Source organism: Cololabis saira, chromosome 3 (assembly GCF_033807715.1).
Source record: "Cololabis saira isolate AMF1-May2022 chromosome 3, fColSai1.1, whole genome shotgun sequence".
Taxonomy (NCBI): Eukaryota; Metazoa; Chordata; class Actinopteri; order Beloniformes; family Belonidae; genus Cololabis; species Cololabis saira.
The window spans coordinates 45,592,867-45,618,217 of record NC_084589.1 but is presented as its reverse complement, the minus strand read 5'-3'; the positions used below and the strand labels follow the sequence as shown (position 1 = coordinate 45,618,217).

The 25,351-nt window shown below is 44.4% G+C and overlaps 2 protein-coding genes and 1 pseudogene across 2 annotated transcripts in view; 1 reads left to right on the top strand and 2 right to left on the bottom strand.

The window, feature by feature from the left end:
* LOC133440438 (zinc finger protein 391-like) overlaps nucleotides 1–25,351 on the bottom strand; it is a 133,437-nt gene that overhangs the window by 32,091 nt on the left and 75,995 nt on the right. The gene's annotated exons all lie outside the window — the stretch shown is intronic.
* LOC133440683 (hereditary hemochromatosis protein homolog) lies at nucleotides 5,442–6,297 on the top strand (annotated as a pseudogene).
* The window catches only part of LOC133440682 (zinc finger protein 665-like), a 29,788-nt gene continuing 14,418 nt past the window's right edge, over nucleotides 9,982–25,351 (bottom strand). The window contains exons 3-4 of the mRNA XM_061718001.1: nucleotides 23,368–23,378; nucleotides 9,982–11,002 (exon numbers count right to left, since the gene is read on the bottom strand). Coding sequence (XP_061573985.1) covers nucleotides 10,385–11,002; nucleotides 23,368–23,378 — 629 coding nt within the window. The 3' untranslated portion in view covers nucleotides 9,982–10,384. The remainder of the gene's footprint in view (nucleotides 11,003–23,367; nucleotides 23,379–25,351) is intronic.

Genomic DNA, 25,351 nt, shown 5'->3' with positions numbered 1-25,351 from the left:
TATATCTCATTTAGTGTAATAGTATTTGGGGAGCTACCTACAACACACATCTTCATAAACTTCATATGTTGTAAAAAAGATTCTGCAGGAATGCCATACACAGTAATTGGTCTGCTCATTCTGCCCCTCTTTTCAAAAAACTCAATATTTTACCCATCTTTAAAGGGAAAGTTCGGTTTTTTACAACCTGGACCTTATTTCTGGCATTTTTTATGGTCGTATACTCACCCAGAGGTGTTTGGTGTCATTTGGAGTCCTTCGGAAGATATTAGGAGTTTTTTTGCGAGCCGCTTATCCATATAACGGTAGCGCATGGGGGCACCGCGGGACACAGACGATGCAGCGTCTAAATAACACATGATTGCCGCGAAACTCTTCATTTCTTTTATGAATCACTAGATCTGCTTCCAGAACCTGTTGTCTACATCCGGGGTTGTCTGTGTAACAAATAAATCAGTTTGTAAACAAGACCTCTGAACTCATGACGTCATCTCTGTGCGCGCATCCCAGACACAGCTCCATGTACAGCTGGAGTTCGCTGCTGTTAGTTTACTGTTAGTTATTTGAAACATGTCTGAATATTTGTCAAATTCTGAGGTTGTGGACGACGACTTTGAATATGATGGACGTCTTTACCGTTTTGAGCCGGAGTATACGGCTGAAGAGCTCACTGAACGGAGGACAGAGTGCGCGCACAGAGATGACGTCATGAGTTCAGAGGTCTTGTTTACAAACTGATTTATTTGTTACACACACAGCTCCGGATGTAGACAGCAGGTCCTGGAAGCAGATCTAGTGATTCATAAAAGAAATGAAGAGTTTCGCGGCAATCATGTGTTATTTAGACGCTGCATCGTCTGTTTCCCGCTGTGCCCCATCCGCTACCATCATATGGAGAAGCGGCTCGCAAAAAACTCCTAATATCTTCCGAAGGACTCCAAATGACACCAAACTTGCCTGGGTGAGTATACAACCATAAAAAATGCCAGAAATAAGGTCCAGGTTGTAAAAAACCGAACTTTCCCTTTAAGTTAAATACATATCAAACCTGCAATTTTATTTTCAAAGTATTGTTCCTGCCAGTTTCATTTTCTTTGCCATTTAAAGATTTTTTTCAGTTCAACAGTGATATGCAACATTTTAATACAAGACAGGCTAATCATTTAAATCTCCTGAAGTTCCGTACTGGTTTGTGTCAGTTCTCCATCAGATACAGTTATGGAACACCTACAGCAATCTCGTCTACCTCTACTTCATTCAATCATTTTAAACAGAAGCTCAGGACACATTTAATTGATCAGATTACCTAATGATATTTGTGGATATTTTTTTTCTTTAATCATGTAGATACCATGTATTCTATTCATGCTGCTGTTTATTTGCTTTGTCTTTGTTTTTAGACTGCAATCATGTATTCTGCATATTTTAAATCTTTGTACAATATTTTGCTGTATTTTACAGGCAGAAGCCTCGTATAAGCCCCTTGGGCTTTTTGCCTCAACTGAGCACTACTGCGGTCCAGCCAGCCGTCATTCGTATTTACGGTCAAATCAGCCGCTCCTAAACGTTCATGTGCTCCTATTTCAGCCTTTACGGTAAATGAATGAATGAGACTCAGAAACAGAAAGGTATGAAATACTGAGTTTGAGATAATGCAGATATGTTTTTTTCATATACCCAAACTTCCACTGTAATATTTACACGCTATTACTGTAAAAGAAAAGGATGAAACACTTTTCTTTTAAGATCTCAACTTCAAACATCTTACTTTTCTATAACGGTCAATCGCCGTTTTTGCTTCAGGTTCTGTTTTGCAGAGACTATAAAAATGAATTCTCCATTAATTTCACCCAATGCCTCATATACCTCTCTTCCGAACTAGAATCACTACAGGCACAGTGAATTTCAAACAATTATACTGTACAATTATTGAAATATTAAGGTGTAAACTTCAAACAATTTACTTTTCTACAAAAGTCAATCGCCTTTTTTTGCTTCAGTTTCTGTTTTGCAGGGCCTATAAAAATGAAATTCACCCATAATTTCACCCAATACCCCATATACCTCTCTTCACAACTGCAGTCACTACAAGTATGCTTAATTTCAAACAATTTTACCGTAGAAATATTGAAATATTAAGGTGTAAACTTCTAACACTACTTTTCTACAAAGGTCAGTTGATTTTGTTGCAGAGACTGTAAAAATTAATTATTCTATAATTTCAGCTAATACCTCATATACCTCTCTTCAGGACTACAATCACTGCAAGTATGCTTAATCTCAAATAATTTTACTGTACAAATATTGAAATATTAAGATCTGAACTTCAACCTTTTCACTACAGGTCTGCTCAATTTCACATTCACTGTACTTTTATAATCCACAAAGAATCACAGGCTCAGTCCCGTCACCACAATCGCCTCATTGTTTTATAATCATCCTTAAGCACACTATGTGGATATTTGATTTAGTTTTAGAATTCATTTTTACAGTCTCTGCAACAAAGGCGACTGACCTTTGTAGAAAAGTAGTGTTTGAAGTTTACACCTTAATATTTCAATATTTCTAAAGAAAAATTGTTTGAAATTAAGCATGCTTGTAGTAATTGTAGTTATGAAGAGAGATATATGAGGTATTGGGTGAAATTATGGGAGAATTCATTTTTATAGTCTCTGCAAAACAGAACCTGAAGTAAAAAAAATATATTTTACAGTAAGAGTGTGTAAATATTACGGTGGAAGTTTGGGTGTAATCAAGGTAATGAAAAAAATATATGAAAAAAACATATCTGCATTATCTCAAACTCAGTATTTTCATATATTTCTGTTTCTGAGCCGCATTTATTCATTTACCGTAAAGGCTGAAATAGGAGCACATGAACATTTAGGAGCAGCTGATTAGACCGTAATGACGGCTGGACCGGAGTCGAGCACATTACCAATCTCTCTTTTACATTTGTATGTTACTTGTTCTGTTTTTTATACTGTGCTGAATAAATAAATCTAAAAAAAATATCTACACGGAGCGACTGTGATCTGCATCTTTTCTACAGAATAAAGGATTAAGTGTAAAGTGTGAAATATGAGTCTGGTCCAGAGTGTGAATGGAGCATGAAAGGCAGCACCAAGTAAACAGAACAACAAGTTAGTTCGGGATGTTTCCGAATCCCACATCAGCAGCTGCTTGAGCTGGGGAGTTTCCCATTTAGTTGGTTTGCTTCATCACCACGGCTTTTAACTGGAAACAAAGGGATCTTGTAGGAGTCATACTCATGTGTTCATTCATTCAACTTTCCAGGGTTACGTACCGACTCTGTGGAGTCTGATTTCAGGTTTCCAGGCGAGGTCCAACAGTCTGCGCTGACGGTCGAGCTCTTCTTCATACTCCAAGATGCTTTTTTCAAACACTGACAATATTTCTACAGCAGCTGCTGTTAGTCGCTGACCGATAAACTCTCTCAGATGATTCACCTTAGACATTGTTGAAGAGGAAAAAGAAAGGAAACAACAGAACCGTCCGTCCTCCTCCTCTGTCCGTCCGTCAGGAACCAGACTCTGCTCATCAGTTCCGCTGCTGTTGCGTGGGTCTTCGTGGGTCTTCGTGTGTTTTCATCTGCAAAACTGAAAGTAAAAACTCAGAAACAGACGGTCGGGTTTTTACCAGCAGTGTAATAAATATGTTTGTTCTCCAGCTGATGTCGGGGTTTCTGCTCCTCCACCTGGTGATGAGTTCAGTAACAAATACTGCTGGAAACAGCTGTGTTTCACAAATTCAATTTTACAATTTTAAAATTATAGTATGCTTATAGTTTATAAAAAAGTAAAACTAGTGTTGTTTACCTAATTCAGAGTAAGACTAACTGTAAAAAGGATGTTCTCACATAGACATGTAATGTTCTAGATGAGAGCTGCACAGAGCTAGATAATAGTATGTTTTTACACTGCTTTATGTGTCAATATGCATTATCCCATCTAAATACATTAAAAAAAACATTTTAATATTTCCAGTGTAATGTTATGTGTGTGTTCTGAGACAGTAAAGTGTAATATTATTTAGTTAGTTGGCCCTTAATTCTGTCAATAGCCTGCCCCTCTTTTTGGTTCTGCTGCTGCTTCCTCCCTCTTTTCTTCATCTCTAACTTCGGAGTCAGACTCCCTTTTTCTCTTAAATATGTCGTAAATCTTTCTCTGCATTTTGATGGCGATTCTGTATCATACCTGTCAAGTTTTGGATTTTAAAATAATAATAATAATAATCCGCCGCTGTCCCGCCAGTCCAACCGAGGTCCAGTATTATTACATTTAAAGACAGATTTATGAGAAATCTAAAATAACTACCTGTCAACCACTTACAAACTACAATTATGAGCTCAGAATCTGCTAGTTCTACCTTTGTTGACACTGAAATGCTGTGGACATTCCTGCGTTTGTAATTCCTATAATAGAGCCTAAATGAAAACACTAGTGAATTAAAGCACACTTATTTATTCTAAACATTTTTAGTTTATATATGCATTGATTGTCTTCAAGTGAAACATTTACATTTTATTTTAATTTGTCATTTTCACTCATGTGGCTCTCTGCCATCAATGACTGATGACACAGACGCACGTTTCTGTGTCTCCAGCTGAAATAACTTTCAGAACTCGTAACTGTTCATGGTCCTGTTCCTCTTTAGGAAAGTTTTTTTTAGAGATATTTACACAAAGTTTGCTTTTTTGTCAGAAATGTCTCCTCTCTCTGGTTACATCCATCCATCTCTGGTTTGTTGTTCTGAGTTTGTTCCCGTTGTTGCCACTAACATCTGAGAACTGTCCCCCAGGCTGCAGCAAGAGGCAGTTTCTGGCGAGACTAGTGACAATTCAGTTTGCGGTTTAAAAATTATTACATTATAAAACGGGAAATTTACAGGAAAATACTAATACGGGAAGACAGCGGGAAAGAGGGGTGAAATACGGTAGTTTCCCACCTAAACGGGAGACTTGACAGGTGTGTTCTGTATGTGTTCACTGTATATTCCTGTGTTCTGCCACCAGGAGGCGCTGTGGGCAGCTCGTTACATTACAGCGGTGTAAATGTAACGTTACACTGCTGTAGTGTAGTTTGCTCGTCTGAGGGACAAACTGTCAGCGTTAGATAAAGGGATACGTTTGTCTTCTAGTTAACATTTGATTAGTTTCTGCTCGTGTTGTGAGCATCAGTAAACTGGGAATAACAGCTGGATCATCTGTCCTCTCCACTCTTCTCTCTCCTCCCACTCTGCTCAAAACGCCTTCCTGTGGGATCCGGGTCTATATTTCTTTCCAGATTCCCGTTCCGGACCGATCCAGCTTACTTTCACCCCTGGTCTTACCGATAATTCTGTGCATTTTTTTAGGCTCCGGGCACTCGCTGTCGGTGTTGCTCAACTACATCTCAGGACCAACCCAGTTCCCAGAGTACATGGCGGTCCTGATGCTGGACGACATCCAGGTGGGGTACTATGACTCAGAGACCACCAGAGTGATGAAGGTCGGTGCCGGAGGTGAGAAAGGGGAGGAGCTTGACGTGGGACAGTTCGCCTTGGATGGGCTGAAGAACAATATGGAGAATATGAGGATCAGGTTGGACATAGCCAGAAAACAGCTGAACCTGACCTCTCCAGGCATCTACGTTCAACAGAGGATGGTGGTTTGTGGGGACCAGGAAGACGATCAGCATCATTTCCTCATGGTCAGGGATGGTGTGAATGGTCATGATGCCGAAAGCGTAGTGTGTAACACGACCCACTTCCTGTACGGCGGTGGTGATGGTTGGGAGTTCCAGTTGGACACCATGGAGCAGATTTACTTTCAGATGCGCTTCTCAAACATCTTCCTGCCCTTCTGTGCCCGGACTCTGAAACACCTGCTGGAGATCAACAAGCACCTGGTGATGCGTCGTGTTCGACCTCGACTACGCCTCCTATCACAGCCGGGGGGGGGGGGGCGGGGCCCAGATCACCTGTCTGGCCACAGACTTCTACCCTCGCCACATCAACCTGACGCTGCTGCGGGACGGTGAACCCGTGGACGAGGAGGAAATGACCGTTGGCTCGGTGCTGCCCAACGGCAACGGTCTCTACCAGCTGAGGAAGACGCTGGTGGTGGATGAAGAGGAGCTGCAGAGGAAGCACAAGTACACCTGTGCAGCGTCTCACCTGAGTCTGGACAACCGGCTGGACGTGAGCTGGAGGGCGGAGTCTTTCCGCTCATTCAGTGTCCACGTCATCTCTGCTCCGTCGTCCTGCTGGTTGCTGCCATCCTGCTGCTGGTGCTGATGATGAGGAAGAGTTCAGGGTCAGAGGGCATCTCCATGGAAACACAGGAGAGTCCCGGAACAGACACCTGAATCTTGATGACACGGTTCCTGAAGTTTGCTGGTTCGTCCAGATGCAGTTTTGTGATCTTCAGTCCTGCTTCCAAGTTCTCTCTGCTCAGTTTAAATTCCAGTAAATGTTGAACTGACGACAAGTTTGATTTTCAAGTGTCAGTACTGCATATTTACAGTAGTAATTATGTTCTACATCGTAGCCCAGTCGTCATATCAGGTGAGAGTGTGGGGTTCAGTGTCCTGCTCAAAGACTCCTCAGACTGGGGTCAGTCCACGACCTTCAGGATGGAGGACGACCCGCTCCACCCAACCACATGTCCAGACGGCTGCAGCGTAGTTAAGATCATTATTATCTGAAGCTGTTCAACGACACCTTCAGAAGATGCACGGTCCTTCCTTGAGCCAGCAATAGTGCATAAATGTTACTTATATACAACTTATGTTGGTTTTTTTTAACAATAAAGTTGCCATTTGTGAAAATTCAGTGTTTTGATTTATTTACAGTTAACATGATTCATTTGTCTTGTAACATAATAAAATGAAATGATGAGGAATCGGAGTAAATAACTGTGGTGTACCTGTTTAGAATTCAATCAAATCTTCCTGTGTGAAGACGAGTTGACTAAAGGCTGATTTATGGTTCTGCGTTTCACCAACGCAGAGCCTACGGCGTAGGGTACGCGTCGATTTAACGCAGAACCGTAATTCAGGCTTTAAGATCCGTTTACACCGTGTCTTACTGCATGCGAGCGTCGGACGCTATCTGTCCACACTGAAACCGTTAAACTCGCGGCCAGTTAGGACAGTCCAATACAAAAAAAATAAAGCAATGGAATTGATTTTGTCACTCAAGTTCGATCGCATCGCATGGGACACGCTTTGTGTACGCAGCCGGCTCTTCTGCCCGGAGCGAGGCTTTGTTCCCTCCCCTGCTACACGTCATTCAAGCAGCCAATCAGCACAGAGCCTCATTATCATAACCCCGCCCCCTCATAATCCCTCACAGAGAAGGTTAGAAGCAGTAAAACTAGAGACAGGGCCCAGAGGCTGAATTTCGGATTTATGTAGAAAAAACAATCTTTCGATTGTTTTTAAGACATTCAATGCCTGTTTAAAATATACATTAAATGCCATAATAGGTCCCCTTTAACGCACATCCTAAGTCACTTTTGCATAGACTCATATCCGGCACTTTAAAAAACTCATATTGTTAATTTTTGCTTATACATTTTCTCTCTTATATATTTGCTTTTATATTTGTATTGTATTGCACCAATCACCACAACAAATTCCTTTTGTGTGTCTAACAAACTTGGCAATAAACCTTTTTCTGATTCTGTTGAGCTTTTATAACTCACCACCAGGGGGCACTGCCGCTCTTTCTACATATGGAGAGTGTAATATTCCAGAATTGTAAACAATAAAATGATTCATCCATCTAAAATGAAAACTTAATTACATTTTCATGATTATTTCTGACTAAATATGAGTTAAGGTAAAAAGACATTTACTCCTAAACGGATGTCTGATATAAAAGGGTTAAATCCAAAGTCTGTCCTCTTCCTGGAATCTGATCCCGATGATCCTCCCTCTTCTTCCTGCTCTCCAACCTGCAGATCTGCAGCTTCAACACGGATCTCAACATCAGCTTTAGAAGAAATCATGTGTCAGACGAGTTGTAAATCTAGTACAACTTGATTTTATGCATGTGATTCAATAATATTGTTAAAATCTCATTATGTAAATAATATGAAAAACGTACATAAATATGTTGTAACTTTAGCTTATATAGTTACGATAACACAGCATGGATGATTTGAATTGCATTATTTTGACTTAGTTTGTCCCATGGACTACACGATAATCTGATGTACGTGCAGCTCAGATTTTAAAATGCTTAAAGCCTTTTACAGTTTTCAGCGAATTATGTATAATATCGCAATATACCGCAAAATTGGGATACCGCAATATCGTATTGTATCGTGATTCAAGTATCGTGATGTGTATCCCACATCACACTCATTTCCTCATTCATTTATCATCATCTAAACCAAATTTTCTTGTTTTCTAAATCAATAAAAACATTTTAATAAGGGAAATAAAAGCAACCGTATCTGACTGCACTGACTTCTGAAATCTTCAAGGTTTTTTGTTTAATGCTGCAGACATTAAAGTTTATAAAATGGTGACAGATGGTTGGCTGTTCGGTTTCTGACGTGTTGATGGTTGCGTTTCTTCTTTTGTCCTCGTTTCTCTCAAGTTTCTTCATGTTTTTCAGAGGAACGTTGTGAAAACTGAACACGTACAAATATCAAACTTGGACTAACCTTTGAACGAAATAGATGGAGAGAGTTTAACAACATGGAGCTGCAGATTAACTTTACAAAGAGAATGTGAGTGAAGAAGAAACAGACGGGAAAAAGCATAGACATATATAAAGGCTAGATGACTCGTCCGCGCTGCTGCCAATGGAGAGCGACGTCGTCACACGGCGGCCATCTTGCCACAGGAGAACTCGCTCAGAATAACATTGTGTTCAATGGAGCATGTACTGCTTAAACAACCTTAACTTGCTCAATTCTCAACAGATTTTCAAACAGTTTGGTTTGTCATGAACGTCAGAGATGTAGTTATGACACTGCATACTTGTGAATAATTATAAACATTGAAAAACGTACTTTTATATGAAAATAACCAGAAACAGATAGCCATGACATGGTTTTCATATTTAATCAATATTTCTATAGTATTCTTAGTAATATTTATAGTTACATTATAACATATATATATATATTATTACCATATAACATGTATTCATATGACATAACACATTAATATATTATTACATTATGATGTATTTACGTCATGACATTACATACCGGTATGTGTGTCTATGTGAAGGACAGAGTCATATTGATAAGTTCAGAAAACTGTTTTTATTGTTGTGTTTTGATGTATTTGATGTAAGCCCAGTGGATATTTAAAGCTTACAGAAGGCTGCATTTAACTGCTGCTATGTCATTCCTGCAGTATTTCTGCAGGTGTTTTGGTCAGGGCTATTATTTGTAATATATTATATTATTTGTAATCAGCACAAATTATCTGTCCCCATATGATAAAATCCACCATCCCCCCTGATTTTTTTTTTTTTTTTTTACAACTTGAGTACTGGTGGTCACCCTTGATAACTTGGGCAGGTAACGTTATCGTTAGTTAGTGGTGATACTATTATATTGATATTGATATTATTGTATATGCTGCATGATTAGGTCGTTTTTCGCAACGAAGAGATACAATTTCAACATGTCCAAGCATCCTGAATCATACCCACGTTAATGACGTTTATGATGAACCAATCCGTTTGTAAATCCGTCAAGATTTCAGCAAGTTATGAGTATTTTTGTCTGTACAGACCACTCACCCTCCAACAGCAACAACTATAGCGCACGCATGCACACCAGAGAGTCTCCTGTGGCAAGATGGCCGCGGGTGAACGACGCTGGAGACTCCGCCGTGAGTCATCTAGCCTTTATATATGTCTATGGGAAAAAGGACGTGTGAGAGAGGCTTTGTAGATGAACGAAATAAACTGTCATGTTTAAAGAAACTTCAGCAAATACTAACAGCTCTTTATTTGCACCGTGGAGACGGTAAGTTACGCACAGCAACAAAAAACACAGTTTTAAGAAGGAACAGGGATTCAAAAAAACTCAATGCAGAACTTTAAAAAAAAACAAAAAAAAACGACACAACCACATCGTTCCCTCTGCGTCAAGTTGACGGAGAAGCATAAATCCGGGTTGAACCTGCAACCCTTGTGGGGAGGGGATTAGGCTCATCAGCCACAGGAGGTGGTGGTTGGACTTCTGCGGGTTCTTCTTCTGTGGGTCAGACAGGAGTGGACAGCTGCCCCCGGAGGACAACAACATGAACTTCATTTGTCACGAGTCACCAGACTTCTCCTCCGGGTGATTTTTCATGTGACTCAGCAAATCAATTCTGCGGCTAAAACCTTTGCACGTCTTGCACAAATATCACTTCTGTCTCGTGTGCGTGGCTATGTGCCGTTTAAGGGCTGATGATTCAGTAAAGGTTTTTCCGCAGGTGTTGCACAGGTACGGCCTTTCGCCGGTGTGGATCCTCGAGTGAACCACCAGGTGGGAACGTAGCTTGTAACTCTTTCCACATGTTTTGCAGATGTAGGGCTTCTCGTCCGTGTGTGTGGTTAGGTGGCGTTTAAGATCCGATAAATTAGTAAAGGTTTTGCTACAGGTGCTGCACACGAACGGCTTTTCGCCGGTGTGGGTCCTTGAGTGAATCACCAGGTTGGAACGTTCTGTGAAACTTTTTCCACATGTTTTGCAGATGTACGGCTTCTCGCCCGTGTGGATCCTCGAGTGAGTAAGCAGGGTGGAACGTAGCCTGTAACTTTTTCCACATGTTTTGCAGGTATAGGGCTTCTCGCCCGTGTGCGAGGTTATGTGGCTTTTAAGATTTGATGATTTAATAAAGGTTTTTCCGCAGGTGTTGCACAGGTACGGCCTTTCGCCGGTGTGGATCCTCAAGTGAACCACCAGGTGGCAATTTTGCCTGTAACTTTTTCCACATGTTTTGCAGATGTAGGGCTTCTCGCCCGTGTGGATCATTTTATGCTTCTTGAAAGTGACTTTCTAAACGATTTTCCGCAGGTGTTGCACAGGTACGGCCTTTCGCTGCAAGAAAATACCTTCTTCCCCGTGTGGGTCCTGGTCGGCTTTGATTTACAGTTGCTGTCTGACGGGACAGCAGCATCTTCGCGGTCACCGTGTCGTCTCAATGGCTCCGGATCTGCAGTTTTACTGGAGTCTGAGCGTAAACTTTCAGTCCCTTCCTCATCTTTGTTTTGAGCTTCAGGAGAAGTGTGCAACAGCAGCTGGACACAGTTTGGTCCTGGTTCATCATTTTCAACTTTCACAACAGCGACATTGACCAATGGAACATCCACCTCCAGGTCCTCGTGCTTCGTCTCCTGACCGCTGGAGTCTTCCTCCAGTTCGGTAGTCTGTGGATGCCCTAGTTCCTCCTGGTCCGGGCTGCAGCTCCTCTCCAGGTTATCCAGGTGCTGGTCACTGAAAACCCCGTCCTCCTCCACCTTACAAACATTTTCTTGTGGGAGTTCTGGAATTACAAAAAGGGACAAAAAGATAGGATTTTAATAAGTCAAAAGTGCTTCCCAGTGTTGATTGTTTGGTTGTATTTGTGAGGTTTAAAGTTTGTCCTGAACATTCGGTCTTCCCCTTCATCTATGCATTACATTTGAAAACAAGTGCATTACTCTGTGTGACCATTCGGCGGCACTGTGACTGTACTCTTGTGTTAGTGCTTTGGTATCGAGACAGTTGAAGAATAAAGTTGTTGTTCTAGAAATGGCTTCTTCTGTGCCATATATAACATGGTTTCAGAGTGAAAACTTGAAGTAAAACAAAGATACGAAGACAAAATGGAGCAGGTGAAACCTCCAACCTCATTAAGCCTAGAAGGAAATCTAGCAGAAAATTGGAGAGTTTGAATCGAGAGATTCGAACCGTTTCTTGTCGCCAGCGGAATCGACGAAAAGTCTGATTCAGTGAAAAGAGCCACGTTCCTACATGTGGCCGGGGACGAAGCAATTAAATCAAGGCCTAAACCATGGAGTCAACATTGGGGTGACCAATATATATATAAATATATATATATATATATATATATATATATATATATATATATATATATATATATATATTCTTTTTACCATAATGATAATGCATTGCGCTACATGTTATTACATTGTATGACTTGTGTGGGCACTGGGCAGGAGGGCCGTTACTGCTCTCTTCTCATCCTTTCTTCCCTTGCCAAGCTCCTGTGGTCCTATATTCTCCTCTCTCTTTTCCTCTCTCTTGCTCTCCCGTCATCTCCTCTCTTCTCCAATCAACGAATTTCAAAAAACCTATAATACATTTTTCATTTGTCTTAATGTAATTTATAAACTCAGTAATTTACATGGTCATATCTGAGGGTTAAACATTTTACCCTATTCACGTGAGGAAAATAATGAGGCTAGCGAATGGACTATAATTGGGTCTATTTTGAAACTTGGGAAATGGGATTCTCCAGGGATTTTTTTCCCCTCATGTTGAGGATATAAAATCAGTTGCATTTGCTTCTGTTGCAATTTGTTCAAGGTTGTCCCGCATTTTGTCTTAAAATTACTGGACTAGACATAGGCTATTAATAAATTATCGACTAGAAAGCCTATTTGATTATACTGTATCAAGAAATATTGACTCCTTGACATTAATGGTAATTACTCATTTTCTCAATGCTCTGAACTTTATTTCTTTCTGAAGCTGCCCAAAAATCAGTCTTATATCGCTGCCACTCTTCCTCTTGCTCATGATGACTCCCTGTGAAATTAACGTGCTTCATAAATGATTGACACTCAAACTTCATGTGGGTTTTCTTACAAATATAATATGGTTCGATATAGGAGCTGGGAAACTTCTCCTCTCCTCATGTTAATTGCTCTGGCTGTTCACTAGCTACTCACTCACTCATCTTCTTCCGCTTATTCGTTCCCGGGTCGCGGGGGCAGCAGTCTCAGCAGAGATGCCCGAGGCGCTCCCAGGCCAGCCAAGAGACAGTCTCTCCAGCGTGTCCTGGGTCTTCCCCGGGGTCTCCTCCCGGACGGACATGCCTGGAACACCTCCCTAGGGAGGCGGGACATGCCTGGAACACTTCCCTAGGGAGGCGTCCAGGAGGATCCGGTACAGATGCCCAAGCCACCTCAGCTGACTCCTCTCAATGTGAAGGAGCAGCGGCTCGACTCCGAGCTCCTCCCGGGTGACCGAACTCCTCACCCTATCTCTAAGGGAGCGTCCAGCCACCCTGCGGAGGAAACTCATCTCGGCCGCTTGTATCCGCGATCTTGTCCTTTCGGTCAATACCCAAAGTTCATGACCATAGGTGAGGGTAGGTGCGTAGATTGACCGGTAAATCGAGAGCTTCGCCTTTCGACTCAGCTCCTTCTTCACCACGACGGTCCGGTACATCGACCGCATAACTGCGGACGCTGCACCGATCCGTCTGTCAATCTCCCGCTCCATCGTTCTTTCACTCGTGAACAAGACCCCGAGATACTTGAACTCCTCCACCTGAGGCAGGACTTCTCCACCCACCCGGAGAAGGCATGACACCTTTTCCCGGTGGAGAACCATGGCCTCGCTTTTGGAGGTGCTGATTCTCATCCCTGCCACGTCGCACTCGGCCTCAAACCGCCCCAGCACATGCTGAAGGTCCCAGTCCGATGAAGCCAACAGGACAACATCATCCACAAAAAGCAGAGATGAAATCCTGAGGTTCCCAAACCGGATCCCCTCCGGCCCCTGGCTACGCCTAGAAATCCTGTCCATAAAAATTATGAACAGGACCGGTGACAAAGGGCAGCCCTGCCGGAGTCCAACATGCACCGGGAACAAGTCTGATCTACTGCCGGCAATGCGAACCAAACTCATGCTCCAATCATATAGAGACCGGACAGCCTTTAATAGAGGGCCCCGTACTCTATACTCACCGAGCACCCCCCACAAAATGGCACGAGGGACACGGTCAAATGCCTTCTCCAGATCCCCAAAACACATGTAGACCGGTTGGGAAAATACCCATGAGCCCTCGAGCACCCTGCGGAGGGTGTAGAGCTGGTCCAGTGTTCCACGACCTGGACGAAAACCGCATTGTTCCTCCTGAATCCGAGGTTCAACTGTCGGTCGTAATCTCCTCTCCAGTACCCTGGCGTAGACTTTCCCGGGGAGGCTGAGAAGTGTGATCCCCCTATAGTTGGAGCACATTCTCCGGTCCCCATTTTTAAACAGAGGGACCACCACCCCGGTTTGCCACTCCAGCGGTACTGTCCCCTTCCTCCATGCGATGTCGCAGAGGCGTGTCAACCAAGACAGCCCTATGACATCCAGAGACTTGGGGTACTCAGGGCGAATCTCATCCACCCCCGGTGCCCGGCCACTGAGGAGCTTATGAACTACCTCAGTGACCTCGGCTTGTGTGATGGATGAGCACGTCTCCGAGTCGCCACTCTCTGCTTCCTCAGTGCAAGGCGTGTCAGTTGGGTTGAGAAGATCCAACGATGTCCCCAGTCGAGGTCAACAGCTCCCCACCCACACGATAAATGGTGCTGGCAGAGTACTGCTTCCCTCTTCTGAGGCGCCGAACAGTCCTCCAGAATTTCCTTGAGGCCGACCGAAAGTCTTCCTCCATGGCCTCCCCGAAACTCCTCCTAGACCCGTGTTTTTGCCTCCAGGACTGCCCGAGCCGCGGTTCGCTTGGCCTGCCGGTACCCATCTACTGCGTCAGGAGTCCCACAGGCCAACATAGCCCGGTAGGACTCCTTCTTCACTCTGATGGCATCCTGTACTTCACCACCGGGTTCTAGGATTGCCGCCACGACAGGCACCAGAGACCTTGCGTCCACAACTTCGAGCCTCCGCGTCGACAATGGAGGCAGAGAACATGGTCCACTCGGACTCAATGTCCCCCGCCTCCGCCGGGATCCGAGAGAAGCTCCCTCAGAGGTGGGAGTTGAAGATGTCCCTGACAGAGGGCTCAGCCAGACTTTCCCAACAGACCCTGGGTCTGCCCGGTCTGTCCAACCTCCTCCTCCGCCAGCGCATCCAACTCACCACCAGGTGGTGATCAGTTGACAGCTCAGCCCCTCTCATCACCCGAGTGTCCAAGACATGTGGCCGAAGGTCAGATGAAACGACAACAAAGTCGATCATTGACCTCCGGCCTAGGGTGTCCTGGTGCCACGTGCACTGATGGACACCCTTATGCCTGAACATGGTGTTCGTTATGGACAAACTGTGACTAGCACAGAAGTCCAACAACAAAACACCGCTCGGGTTCAGATCGGGGAGGCCGTTCCTCCCAATCACGCCTCTCCAGGTATCACTGTCATTGCCCACGTGAGCGCTGAAGTCCCCCAGTACAACAATGGAGTCCCCAGTTGGAGCACTATCCAGCAACCCTCCCAGGGACTCCAAGAAGGCCACACTGCTGTTCGGCCCGTAGGCACAAACAAGAGTGAGAGACCTTTTCCCGACCCGAAGGCGCAGGGCAACGACCCTCTCGTTCACCGGGGTGAACTCCAACACATGGGGACTAAGCTGGGGGCTATAACCAAGCCCACACCAGCCCGCCGCCTCTCATCCTGGGCAACTCCAGAGTAGTGGAGAGTCCAGCCCCTTTCAAGGAGCTGGGTTCCAGAGCCCAAGCTATGTGTGGAGGTGAGCCCAACTATCTCTAGCCGGTATCTCTCAACCTCACGCACAAGCTCCGGCTCCTTTCCCCCCAGCGAGGTGACATTCCATTTCCCCACTGTGAGGGTTTTGATCCAGGGATTGGGTCGTCGAGGCACCCCGCCATGACTGCTACCCAGCCCACATTGCACCGGCCTGCCATGGTCCTTCCTGCGGGTGGTGGGCCTACGGGAAGGCGGACCCACGTCGCCGTTTCGGGCTGGGGGGGACATGTCCCCCCCAATGTATATGGTGATTTTGGCCCTGAATTAAATGTATATAACACTTTTGACTTCGATGAAGACGTAGATGACTATGATAAATTGAAAGATCTTTTCCGCCAACATTGTGAGCCAAGGAAAAATGTGACACATTTGAGGCACTTGTTCTTTATTGGAGTGCAAGGAAAATCAGAGACTGTTGATGCATATGTGACTGATTTAAAAAAAACAAAGTGAAACACTGCGAGTTTGAGCACCTCACCGACTCACTGATACGAGATAGAATCCTGTGTGGAATCACAGATGACCAAGTGAGAGGACGACTACTGAGAGAACCAGACCTCACGCTAAATAAAGCAATAGACATTTGCAGAGCCAGTGAGTTGAGTCGGAGTCAGCTAAAAAGTCTATATGAAGAGGTTGAAATTCCTGTAAATAAAGTCACTAAGCAAAAACAACGTGACAAACAGAAAGACAGTATGCCACAGCACAGAATGTAAAGATGAGAACTCAAGGAAACTGCACAAGATGCAGCTACAGGCATGAGCCAAGGAAGTGCCCTGCCTACGGACAAGTGTGCAAAGCCTGCCACGGGAAAAATCGCTATGTCAAAATGTGCAACCCACGCAAGCACACAAATAGTCATAAAGTGCAACATATAAACAAGGCTGATGCAGATGATCAGGACTTCTTTATTGGCACAATCCAAGCAGAAAAACAAGTCTCACAAATCGATGTAGTGGACATAAAGAAAGAAAAGTGGCGTGAAGATCTGATTGTCAACAAGAAAGTTTTGAAAGTCAGGCTGGACACTGGGGCTGATTGCAACGTAATTTCTATGAAAGACCTCAGAAAGCTGAGACTGGATAAAAAGGTGAGCAAATCACACTCCAAGCTTGTTGCTTATGCAGGACATCACATTCCAGCTTAAGGTAAAGTCATGTTGACATGTCACTACAAAGATAAAAAGTATGACATGGAGTAAAGCAATTCTAGGAGGAAAGTCATGTGAGAAAATGGGGCTTGTCAAAAGATTGCATGAGCCTAAAAGAGAGAGTGACAGCCACACACGTCGGCGAGTGGTGTAACAATATCGTGCCACGAAATTTCGTGGTACAAAAACGTCAGGAAACGTGTCGTGGAGGTGACAAACTGTATCGCGATATTGGTTTATTAATATTAATCTATTGTGTTGACTAGTAACGTGCATTCGACCGCGCGTGCCGACCGCGCCTCGACCCGCGGACCAAAATCTTACTCCGCTCAGAAGAAACTAGTACCGTTTTGCAGTCCCGATCACGGGACTCTTGCAGGGATTTGAGCTCTGAACTTTTACTTATGTAAGGCCTTTTTAGTAGGATAAACACGGGGGTGTAGGATTTTAGAACGTCAACACAGCACCTAGTGCCGTACTGTGGCGTATCATTCCGCCCAATCGAAACATACTAAGCACTACAGATAAACTGACTAGTGTCATTATAGTCCCTGATTTACATCAGAATATAAAGAATATATTTATAAAATAATGAACTCTGAATTACCAAAATAACCTTCTTAACAAAAATAAATCTCCTCTTACACTTATAAGGTGAGCATGAATCAATCTTTTTTATGATGTAAAATTGTATTCATTTATTTACTTTTATTTATTTCATTTTAGTTGTTAAATTTCTAGAAAAGACAAAGTCAAATAGATAGATAGATATACTTTATTAACAGACTCAGGATCCAACATCCAGGTCAAATCATACATGAGAGAAACTAATCAGTTTGTGGCAAAATATTTTTACTTGTATGAAATTGAAGATGCATAATGCAAACCTGATATTTACTTTTAGTTCAGTTTGTGGAAAATGGTTGGCCTGGCTTTCTCTTTAAAACTTAACAGTTATAAAGCATTAAAAACTGTAACAATAGGGCAACCGCACAGTATTTTTTTTGTATTTTGTGTCTTTCAAATACGCTGTGGGCGCTGAAGTGCGTGTTAGTTCCCCCATGACTTCAGCGCCCACACTGTGTACACACTGTGGGCACTTCAGCGCCCACACTGTGTACACACTGTGGGCGCTGAAGTGCGTGTTAGTTCCCCCATGACTTCAGCGCCCACACCCTGGGTGGGGTTGGCGAAAGGGCCTTTCTGTGTGGAGTTTGCATGTTCTCCCCGTGTTCCCCTGGGTAGCTAATGGGAGCTACCCTCACAAAAACATGCAACAGTCCTGGGCTATAGTCCTGGCTCGGGTCCCTCACGTCCACCCCTATCCAAACGGCACGGCCCGCAGTCAATGGGAAAGAGCGAGGAACACCCAACCCGCCCCCCTCCTCCCCCCCTCCCCCCTGCGAGCTCCAGCTGGGAAACAAATACAACATCCTGAGCCTTGAGGATTTCCCTCAACCTGTCCATCCTCCTCCAGCCAGCCCCGTCACAGCCTCGCTGCCAGCAGCCCGAGCCCGAGCCCGAGCCCTGCTTCGGGTCCTCCATCGTCCCGGTCTGTGACCACCTCCTCCTCCCGTCGCAAAATTGTGAAGGAAGCTGCTCTCAGGGCGCGACGCTCCAGTGGTCTACCCCGCTGCAAAGTGGCCACAGCTGCACCTACAACCTCGTCAAGGTCCCCTCCAACAGAGGACCAGTGCCTGCCGCCCCGCCCTCCACCCCCCCCCCCCTGTTTCCCCCAACCACCGCTATAGTGGGGGACTCCATAATCAGGAATACGCGATTTTTCAACGCCTCCACGCACTGTTTTCCAGGGGCCACAGGTTTACAGGTTTACTCCAAACACTTCCCCACTCCATTAAACGCATCATCCTGCACCTTGGGACCAACGATGTGTTCCGGAGTAACCCCGACGTGCTGAAACGGGACTTCAACAGCTTGTTTGCCATCCTAAAAAACTGTCGGAAATCAGTCTTCATCAGCGGCCCTCTGCCCACCCTGGGCCGCGGCGAACAGCACTTCAGTCGCCTCCTTCACCTCCACTTCTGGCTCCAGGCTGTCTGCGGTATCCATGGCTTTCATTCCATTGACAATTTTAATTTATTTTGGAACCGCCCTTCATTCTACCGAAGTGACGGACTTCACCTGAGCAAGCTAGGCAGCCGCATGCTTACAACAAACATACAGCGCACCGTACACACCATTGACTACATACAGGACACCCATGCATGACTATTTACATGCCACGCCCACTCCCCCGTGCCACCAGTGCCTTCTTCTTCTCCTCCCTCCCTCGGTGAATCACTCCCCCTACAGGCCCCTGCTGTCACTACATCCCTTGCCATCTGTGAATCGCTCCTCCTACAGGCCCCTACTGTCATTACACCCCCTGCTGTCGGTCGCCCAATTGATACCATTATAACTGTTAGACCCCTCCGTTTCCATGTGACTTTCAAAGAGCCACGCCCCCCTCCCCATAGTGTACTCTCTCCCCTGCCCAAAGCAGCTGCATATACACCACTCATCTGTCTCAAACCCTGTCTTCTCAATATCAGATCACTAACCAATAAGGCCCTTCTCATCTCTGATCTCATCACCGACAAAACTCTGTACATTCTCTGCCTCACAGAAACGTGGCAACAGCCAAATGATTTCACCCAGTTAAATGCAACCACCCCACCTGGCTTTTCCTTTTTTAGTAAACCCCGCGCCACTGGGAGGGGGGGGGTCTGGCTCTCATCTACCGTAAAAACATAAAAGTCACTGCTCTCACTGTCCCCCAACACTCCTCCTTTGAATGCCAAACCCATCATCATTGTCACCATCTACAGACCACCAAAACCCTCCGCTGTTTTCCTTACTGAATTCTCATCACTGTTAACATCTGTATGCACAATGTCCCCTACTGTTATCCTCCATGGCGACTTCAACATTCATATTGACGACCCATCCTGCACCCTGGCAAACGACTTCACATCACTCCTGAACTGCCTTGGTATCACACAACACGTCAACCTCTCAACGCATAACAAAGGTCACATTCTCGATTTAATCTGCTGCACAGACATAACTCCCGCCAACCTGACTATCATGGACTTCCCCATCTCGGACCACAAAGCCATACTTTATGACATCCATACCCAACTGCACAAAATCAAAGAACAACGGATCATCTCCTTCAGGAACATCAAACACATCAACCCCACAGATCTCTGTACCCTTATCAGCTCCTTCCCCAATCCCCCCTCATCCTCCTCCCCTGCTGACCTGGTAAACCACTACAACAACTGTCTCTCCTCCTCCCTCACTGCCCTGGCTCCACTGAAAACCCGCTCAGTTTCATTTACCCACTCCGCCCCCTGGTTCACCCCCGACCTCCACCAGCTCAAAACCACAGGCCGTCAAAAATTTCACTCCGGTATCAGAACACACCATCTCAGAACTCATTCGTAAAGCCAAAACCACCACCTGTCAGCTTGATCCCCTCCCCACCCTGCTTGTCAAAGCATGTCTGCCATCAATTTCCCCCATGATCACTGAAATAATTAACTCTTCCCTCACCACTGGAACTGTTCCCCCAATCCTCAAACTAGCTGCCATCACACCCACCCTAAAAAAACCCGGTGCAGACCCATCTGACCTCAATCACTACAGGCCCATCTCCAACCTTCCCTTCATCTCCAAAACTCTGGAAAAGGTGGTTGCAGCACAATTACAGTCCCACCTCAATTCAAATAACCTCCACGAACCCTTCCAATCTGGATTCCGCCCCAATCACAGCACTGAAACAGCCCTGGTTAAAATCACCAACGACCTCCTCCGTGCAGCTGACTCCGGCCTACTCACCATCCTCATCCTCCTGGACCTCAGCGCAGCTTTCGATACCATTTCTCACCCAATACTCCTGGACCGCCTGGCTGGCATTGGGATCACTGGTGTTGCACTCTCCTGGCTTTCATCATACCTCACTGACCGTCAACAGTTTGTCCAACTACGGAACCATAAATCTGGGTGCACGGGTGTCACAATGGGTGTCCCCCAGGGGTCAGTATTGGGTCCACTTCTCTTCACCATCTACCTCCTACCCCTAGGTTCAATTCTCCGTCACCATAGGGTCAATTTTCACACCTACGCTGATGACACTCAGATATATATCTCCTCCAACCCCACCGCTGCCATTCCTCCCACTTCCCTCACCACCTGCCTACACGACATCAATACCTGGATGAGCAATAACTTCTTAAAACTCAACGGCAATAAAACCGAGGCTCTTCTCATCGGCTCCAAATCCACCCTCACCAAGTCACAACCCTCTCCCGCCCTTCCCATCATCATCGACGGCTTTCCGGTACCCTTTTCCCCCCACGTCAAGAGCCTCGGCGTCATTTTGGACAGCACACTCTCATTTGCACCTCACATTCACAACATCACCCGGACTGCATTCTTTCACCTCCGCAACATCTCCAGACTCCGTCCAGTACTGTCCCAATCCAGCACAGAAATCCTGGTCCACTCATTCATCACATCCCGTATTGATTACTGCAACACCCTCCTCACTGGCCTCCCAACCAAACTCAGCGACAAACTGCAGTTCATACAGAACTCGGCCGCCCGGATCATCACCCGCACCAAGTCATCTGACCACATCACCCCCGTCCTTATCCAACTCCACTGGCTCCCAGTCCAATACCGTATCATTTACAAAAACCTCCTCCTCACCCACAAAGCCCTTCACAACCTGGCCCCCACTTACCTCTGTGACCTATTGCAAGATTACACCCCCTCCCGCACCCTCCGCTCAACCTCTGCTGGACTCCTTTACACTCCCACCTCACACCTTAGCACCATGGGTGCCCGAGCTTTCAGCTGCTCGCCACCCAGACTCTGGAACTCCCTCCCCCCACACAAAACAAATACACTCCATCACCACATTCAAAACACAACTCAAAACCCACCTGTTCAAACTTGCCCATTCACTATAACCGGACATCACGCACTACTTCCCACCAGTTTGTTTGTCTGCTGTTATATTATTTGTATTGTTGCTTGTATGGATGTTTATTGTATTTTTAATTGTATTTCTTGTGTTTTTATTCTGTAAGGTGACCTTGGGTGTCGTGAAAGGCGCCTCCAAATAAAATGAATTATTATTATTATTATTATTATTATTATTATTATTATTATTATTATATGTGAACGGTGTGGAAACTCATCCATGATCTACTAAACTCAAGATCCCAAGGTTTGACTAAATGCTCTCTGCTCAGGTCATAGTTACTCAGGATTGTAATGTTACTAAGGGATGGTTATATAGAGCCCCCTAAGACTTAAAATGATATACTCTTGTTATGTTTAATAGTCAGGTAAAATACCTGATAAATGCGATATTATATCCATTAAGGATTCTGGTAAAACATCAATTGATAGCATTCCAGTCAAAAATTAAGTTGTTTACTTGGGTATTACAACAACTAAGGACCAACAAAAAATAACTGAATTTCAATACTATTATCCAAAGAACTCAAAAAAAGTTAAACCAGTGGCTATTACGGGATCTCTCTCTTAGAGGTAGAGTTCTACTCACCAAGGCGGAAGGAATATCACGTTAACATATGCATCTCTGTCTCTGTTCGTGGACAACAAACGTATTACTCAGATTGACAGGCTGCTTCTCAACTTCTTGTGGAAAAATAGAACTCTTCATCTGAAAAAAATCTTTTCTAATGAATGACTATGTAAATTCTGGACTACATTTTCTAAATTTCTGCACCCTAAATAACACATTTAAGATAAATTGGTTGAAACAATTCTTCAAAAATCCTAACTATCTGGAATGTCTACCCTTCCATATTCTGTAAAAACTGGGTATATTCAACTTTTGTTTAACCTGTACAATATTGATACAGTCAGGCCTTCCTGTCATGGTCTCTTATTTTCAACTTTTCACAAATACCTCATATGAAACAACAAAGACATATTGTTTAAACATAAATCCCTATTTTTGAGTAAAGGTAACAATATATGTAGCTCAGTTGTTTAACAGGGACGGTCTTCTCTACTCCTTTAATGAGTTTCTAGCAGAATACAATATTCCTGTGTCACCTGGCGACTTTGCAAAAGTATTTGGAGCAATCCCTTCTGGTGTTTGCATGTTTTTTAGATATCAACCAAGAGTAGAAACTCAACAATTATCCCTGTTATCATTGACTGATACTCCAATTGGCAAAATCTGTTTGTCCTGTAACCGTGGTAAGAACAATAAGTTGATTAGATTCTTGTTTAGACAGGATGTCACCACAGTTCCTTATGTGGTCTCACACTGGAATACAGGGCTCCAAATGCTCGCATTTTGCGACCAAAATTTGAGTATGTGCGACTGAATTTCATGTCCACTCGTGCGACCAGTAAATTTGCCAGTTTTTTTTTTTTTTTTTTTTTAACACGTTAAACGTGGAAGGGGTGCGTCAATGAACCCGCATATTTGCAGGCCAATGAGTGTGAAAGGGAATGAGTCAGGGGAGGGGCCTACGGCCTACCATAATTAAGTGTGCGCATGGACTTCCGTAAAGTAGTCGAGAGGAGAGGTGCCGCGTTTGAACGATGAAGCGAACAATTGACTCATTTTTCCGGCCTGCTGCTAGTGTGTCAGTGCAAACGCACAGCCACAATCGGACGATGATTCCGAGTCAGAGGCACAGGCTACAGCGGCAAAAAAGTTTCGAAGTCACTCATTTCGACAAGACTGGCTGCGAGAATTCTCCTGGTTGAGGTACTGTAAGGATACGAACACCATGAACTGCGAGTGTTGCAGTCGCTACCCCAAAGCTGCGGGGAACACAAAGTTTGCCGACAGTGAAGGCACTTCGCAGTTTAAACACGATGCCATAAATAAACACAATCAAAGCCTCAAGCATAGAGTATGCCGAGATATGCTAATAACTGAAAAAGCAACCCCACTGTCGGCTGCTTTTAGAAGGCAAGAGGCTGTAAATCATGCCGCAGATGAGGCAGAAATGATACTGAAATTTAACACGGCCTACTATGTTGCTAGGGAGGAACTAGCCTTCGCTAAATTTAAAAGCGAGCTCAAACTTCAAGAGTGGAAACCCAACAATTATCCCTGTTATCATTGACTGATACTCCAATTGGCAAAATCTGTTTGTCCTGTAACCATGGTAAGAACAATAAGTTGATTAGATTCTTGTTTAGACAGGATGTCACCACAGTTCCTTATGTGGTCTCACACTGGAATACAGGGCTCCAGACTGCGACCAAATGCTCGCATTTTGCGACCAAAATTTGAGTATGTGCGACTGTAGTTTAATAATCACTTATGATTCAGCTGTGAGGTTTGAGGAGGACAGTGGAAATAAACTGTTCAGATAACTGGTGTTTATGTCCAGTGAATGTAATATAGATTAATGTTATTCCATAGTCATAACATGTGCTTTCATTTTAAGGTGTATATGATGCCACCAAAGAGGCCTTCCAGTATCTAGGGACAGACACAGAGTGGTTAGAGAAGACAGTTGCCATGGGGGCTGATGGTGCAGCTGTCAATCTTGGGCACAAAGGAGGGGTCATAGCCCTCCTCCAAGCTGAGGCAGGGGCTTACATTGTCCCATTTCATTGCATGCCACATAGGTAGGTTACATGTGAACTTTCAGGATAAAAGTAGGGTAGTAGCCTTAACAATGCATCTTTACATTTAAGTTCTATTCATTGTAATTGTAGATTGGAGCTGGCAATGCCATCTGTGCAAAGGAAAAATTCCATGGTGGATCATGTCTACAATCTCCTCAACATGGTTTGGAAGACATACCACTACAGCTGCAAATCTATGACAGAACTACATGCACTTGGAGAGGAGTTGGGTGTGCGTGTCAATGTATCAGGCGGTGTCAGTGGGACACGCTGGCTTCCACATGTGAACCGGGCCCTGCAAACCTTGCTGAAACCTGGAGGAAAGGATAAACAACTGCATAACCCTGGCCAGCTCACAGCAGTTTATTACCACATGGATCATTTGACTGCATCATCCACCAATGCTGATATTGCTGGGAGAGCAAGGAAGGTCTGTATTTAATTTCAAAATGATTTCATATTTGTGAGGCATACACATAACTGATGTGGTGGTTAGTGGTTACTAATTGAGTAAGTCTTGCAGATCAAGAAGATGATGGAAGAAGGAAGTTTTGTGGGTTTCTGTCACTTTGAGGCCATAAGCAAATTCAGCCTTTTTCTCCAAATAAATGATGTTATTTTGCCTCAGGTAATATAGTTAAAACAGAGAAGGCTACAACTAATTTTAATCAAGGCATATGTAGCTTTTCCCCTTTATGTTTTTCATAAGGAAATGTATTACAGGCTATAAATGGGATTGAAAATCTCATTGCAACTATTGAGGCCATGTCGGTGAGATGCAAGCCAGGTGGTAGGCTGGCAGAATTACTTGCAGACCTTCAGGCCCAGAGAAGACAACAAGAAGATGAGGGTGAGACTCACCCTTCCTACAAGTAT